Source organism: Dendrobium catenatum, unplaced genomic scaffold (genome assembly GCF_001605985.2).
Source record: "Dendrobium catenatum unplaced genomic scaffold, ASM160598v2 fragScaff_scaffold_44, whole genome shotgun sequence".
NCBI lineage: Eukaryota > Viridiplantae > Streptophyta > Magnoliopsida > Asparagales > Orchidaceae > Dendrobium > Dendrobium catenatum.
This window is the reverse complement of record NW_021318506.1, coordinates 119,649-125,128: the sequence shown is the minus strand read 5'-3', so window position 1 is coordinate 125,128 and position 5,480 is coordinate 119,649. Positions and strand designations below refer to the sequence as shown.

The window sequence follows — 5,480 nt, the reverse complement described above, 5'->3', positions numbered from 1 at the left end:
AATCTAAATAGAATTAGTTATCAACATGAGAAGTAAAAGAAAAAAAAGTGCTTCTTGAAAAGAATGACAAAAAAAAGTGTTACATAAAGTCATGAAGAGGTAGACTAATACAATTCTTCTTAAATTAAAATTTCATTTGAGACGGTTTTCTTCCTGCTTCTTACAGATTTTAAAATTTTTTTTTTATATAAAAAAATATTTTAAGAAGCATACAAATCATTCCAAATGAAGCTTAAATAAACAATTGCTTCAAATTTGCTTATTCCACATATAAAATGAGATTCAATTAATTTTCTTTTTTATAAATGGTGGAGTATATACAAATATATAATAAAAAAACGAAAAGAAGAGTGGTAAAATCCACGTTAGTTCTGAGCATGAGCCAATGGAGTTCTTCTTACATCCACGTTAGTGCTGAACATCGATTGAAATAAATAATCAATACAAGAATTTTTTTAAAGCAGACACTATTCAACATAAGTACACAAATAAATAAAGCCATTACATAAAATATTTCTTCGTTGCCCACACAATCTGCAGCTTTCCTGCTTTGCATTAATCTATACGAACGCCAGTAAAAAAAACCCTAAATAAACTGACAATTTTTTGCAAAAAGATTCTCTTCCTCCTGAACATAACTACTCTAGGCTTCGGAACCAGATACAGAAACTCTCCCAAAACCCCATTGCCCAACCTGATACATCTCCTTCCAAGCTCTCTCCTCCATCATATCTCCAATCTCCATTCCCATTACACTCTCCACCCTCAACTCTACATTTTTATTCTCCAATCCTTCCCTTTTCACTGCACCCCCAACTTCTTCCAAAGCTCCCCTACTCCTTTTCACAATTCGCATGCATCTCCTGCCCGCAGCACAGGGAAGCTTGAAAAAGGCCAAAGCCAAGAAGTTCAAAACAGCGCAAGGGCAGCAGCTAACGGCTATAATATCAGCGAGCGCTGCAGCCGCACATGAGTTGCATGAACAAGTAGTCTCTGAGTACTTGATTGCTTCTTCCTCCTTGTGGCTACCGCTTAGCTGCCGCCTTCTTCTGGCTTCGCCTTCCCTTCGATGCCTCATTAGAGAGTTTCGGAACAATGACTTTGCTTTTAAAGCCTTGCAAGAAGTTCATGAGCTTGGCTTCTATTTAAATCTGAAGTTTTACGTTGGGAGCGTGTGGTAAATCTTATGGAGGCCGGCATGAAAGTTTGACAAAAGTTGTATGGGGAATCGCTTCTACCAGTTTGAAAACATGTATAATATATGTTGCTCAGTTGCATTAAAGAGAGTAAAAAAAGTCTAGGAAGGAAGTTAAAAAAGTATCTGTTATATTTTTTAAGGGAAAACTGACTTTATATACCACATAATGCCAAAAAATAAAGAAATATGTTTAGGGTTAAAAAACATGTCTTAAATTTTCATTCGGATCAAAATGACCTCGAAATTAGAAAGCATACATTAGTTTATAAAAACGACATTTTGCACACCAACAACCCCTTGTATTTTCTTACCATATTCTTTTTGACAATTCTCGTTTGCGATTGATGCTTGTGAAGCAAAGTTCCAATACAACATTTTTGAATGTCTTCGAAAAACTGATGATTGTCGTTGAAATTTAGAGATTGATGCTATCTATTTAAATCTTAAATCTTTAAAGCTTGCTAGAAGGGCATTATATATATACAAGACTAATAGCTTCGAACATTACTAGAAACTTATTTTGACCTTAATCAATACATGTTCAGTATTTTCCAACAAGGATCGCAGTTTATTTGATACATGCTTGTATGTAATAATCAAGGTTTAACAATAGTTGAAAAAGCATTGAACATATGCCAAATATTATTAAACTAAAGTTAAAAAAGTGTTTTGTTCAATGTTCAAAACAAGTTTTGAAAAATACCCGAAGAAGCTTCGATCAAATTTGAAGCATAGTCAGTTTTTTAGTAATGTAATGGATGAAACATTGAACAAAGTTCAAATTTACTTCTTTTGCACGCATTTGAGTTTTCTTAATATACATATAGATGTATGCACTGGTTGCATATAGATTTAAGAATGTGATGAAAAAAATATTCGGCAATTTAAGCCATTTGAGGTGAATGATATTGTTATTTTAAACATAATAGGTAAGCACACAACATAATAGGAAAGCAAATGCTAGCTCTTATGCATGTAGAAATGCTTTAAAGGTATTTCTATGTCTATGAATGAGCTGCTTTCATTGGATATGTTGTTGTTTTCATCATATGTGTTCTCAAAAATCAATGATAAACTTGCTAACATACAATCACAAAAACTAATATTGAAAATACACCTACTATTGATATGGTAAAATGGCTTCGATCCAACTGATTTTTAGGAGCACATTTTACAGAAATTGAGTTTGGTCATTAACCAAGTTTTTTTATCACATATGATCTCTAGCTTGATTGTGCTTTGTTCGAGTCAATTTTAGTCTAGGATACCTCAAGAAAGAAATGTACGTTTCAAACTATAGGGGAATTTTGATCCTCAGAAAGCTTTGAAGCATATTTCATCATTTCATGGATTATGGGGCATATATAAATAAAATCTCTTTTAAATTCTACTTTATTTATCTCAATATTATTAAGGACAACTTGATATATTTTACAACTAGCAAATACTAAATCAAGTAATTCCATCAACTAAGCCAAAGAAATAAAAAAGAGGTCTTATTTATACACATAAGGTCATCTTTTATTTATGTTTCTTTTAAGACAACTTTTTAATTTACTACATTGTAAAGTAATTTTTTAGTACTAAAAGGTTAATTTAACAAGTAAAAAAAAAGTTGTTTCAAACCAAATCTTAAATTTCTGACATTTACAATAGAATGAAAGTTCAAGCACATTAATTATTAATGTATTATTTTCCTTCAACATTTAAAAACTAGGTAAAAAATAATTTTTTTCTATATTTGCAAGATGTTGCTCCTCCATCATTTTTGCAAAGAAAAATAAATTTTGAGATTTATTTTTGACCAAAAAAAAGTAATCATGATTTGTAATTATTAAATTTTTTTTGGCAAAAAAAAAAAAGACTTAATCTCATACAAAAGGAAATAACAATATCATCAAAGCTCATCTTATTTTCTCATTCATTCACATTAATGTGGCTTATCAAAGAAAAAAAAAAATCTTACCAAGAAAAATGACATTCTACTCTTATAAGAAAATTGCTTTTATTAAAGTAACATAAATTTGATTTTTTTCATATCACCTAATTTCTAAAACAAAATGCTTATTACATGTACATATCTAAAAGTCAATGTATTATTAATGCTAATTCTAAAAAAAACATACATATGAAAAAGAAAATTATAAGAATTAGCTCTAAAGTAAAAAAGATTTACATTAAAATAAATAAAAATACATAAATAAACAAGTAATCCATGGGAAGTAAAATTCAGCAATGTAGTATGGTCCACCGCAAAATTTCTATGTTTGAGGTATCTTTCGGGTTAAGGTAAATTGAAATCGCAGACTACTTTTAGTTGCCTAATCCTTTTCCGGAAATTGATCGCAGCACCACACTAAAATCTGCAAGAGTCTGTTTCTCTACAGGCATGCATTAGATGCCATTTGAGTCGCCGCTTCCTCTTGAAAAGGGGTAAAGTAAAATATATGTAAAGGGGTCTTTGAGCCTCACTAAGTTCATGCAAGATTATCTCTTGTCTTCGCTTCAAAATGTAAAACATAGCTTCAAATGCTATCTGATCACTCCTCACTTGTCCTTTCTCTTAGCTTCTTAAGGTGCATTATTCACATGTCAAAGGACTGAACCGACCCAGATTTATATACAATAAGATATCAATGATATGCCTCATATCAATATTTAATTTGCCACACCGAAATTGCAAAGACATAGGAGTGACCTACCACTAGTAGGCAGCTTTAATATTTTTCCAATTTTCTGTAAGTAATACACGTGATATGTCATATTTGCTGTTCCCATTGTTATAGATGACTAGAGATTCTATTTATCGATATGACAACAATTAAGAAAGCTTCTCAAGTATTTTTTATATATGTATATTTGTTTTTATGTAATATCTAAGTAAAAAATTGTTGAAGGGAAATCTTTTGGCCACATATATTAGGCATTATTATTCGCATAAAACATTTCAAGTTCTCTCCATCTCTGTTCTGTATGTACAATAAAGATTATTTGTCACATCGGTACAGAAGACGTGAAAACCTAATTTAGTTGATGGGTTAAGCTTTACCTTTACGTTTTTCAAAATAAGCCATGTTGTACGCTCACAGACTCAACGTATAACACATTGTGTGTTAATATTATTATATAAAAGTGGCCATATATATCATGCCTCATATATACACTTAAAATATACATGTTGTGTTGAATTAGGCTTTATTTAAAATAAATTTCTATTGCTTTTTAAAATAAATTTTCAATATAAAATTTTAATTTTATAATTAAAAATTTACTTTAAAAAAGAGTAAGAAAACCATTTGGCCAAATAAAGCTTTAGTATAAAGAATATTTTTCTTATAAGACACGCAGGAGTTCTAAGGAAATATTGAGGAATATACGTCGATAAATTAATATTTATTTTTAAAATCATAGCAGAAAAATAACATTATATTTTGAATAATTTATATATATATATATAATAAGTCATGTTTCATATATATATATATTTTGGCGAATTCAAAAATTTTAGGAATTCATGTGGGAGTTTGGTCAGCCTAAGAGTTGTGTTGAATCTGGTCCACGTACGCATTTAATGGTTCAAAAAAGTCATCTAATTTATTCTATCCACCCAGGTTTTATATCAGGAAAAAAAAAGAAATGGTTCAAATTGGGGTCACAATTATAGGTGTCTCTGAACAAAGGCAATTACAGCTACTCCCTCTGTTTAGCATCTGGTTGCCCTTTTTTGAATCTAATAGTACTAATTGAAAGTGAAACACAGTGTGCTCATCTATCACTCTCAGAAGGATTGATGCAACTTGGATAAAAGCAGTATGAACCGCGGGTAAAGAAAGCTAATGCTGACGCGACAGTGGAGTGAGAACGGAGCTGACTTACTTGTGTTAAAGAATCGACGGTGGAGATGTAGCAGGCGATGACGAGGGTGTGTGATCGCACCGTCAAGGGGTTTGACTGGATGCCCAGAAATCAAATGCCCCGCCGGAGAAGTCCAAAGCTGCGCTACTCCTCCGGCGAGCTTATCGCAGGGCAGAAAACTGGAAAGAAATGGAGAGAGAGAGTGGTGGGGAGAAGGGGAGAGGGATGGGGGATTCCATAAATAGGAAAATAGTTTCTATTGTTACGGAGACAAAAATTGCTTACCAAAAGGCTTTTTTAAATATTACTCGAGACCGGAACTGCTGTCACCGCATATTTTCAGAAAGAAATAAGAATTGCATTTGACAGTTCTTTTTTTAATATATTAATCAAAGAGCATTATTTAACTCTGTTCATGAAAGACTAA

The 5,480-nt window shown here is 31.6% G+C and overlaps 1 protein-coding gene across 1 annotated transcript; it reads right to left on the bottom strand.

Moving 5' to 3' along the window:
* Nucleotides 1-475: 475 nt before the first annotated feature.
* Nucleotides 476-5,247, bottom strand: LOC110098517. Its single transcript, XM_020825374.2, has 2 exons — nucleotides 5,075-5,247; nucleotides 476-1,234 (listed from the first exon to the last, which is right to left on the bottom strand). Exon 2 carries the CDS (start codon nucleotides 1,076-1,078, stop codon nucleotides 644-646), a length of 435 nt encoding a protein of 144 aa, XP_020681033.1. The 5' UTR covers nucleotides 1,079-1,234; nucleotides 5,075-5,247; the 3' UTR covers nucleotides 476-643.
* Between the last annotated feature and the right edge of the window lie 233 nt (nucleotides 5,248-5,480).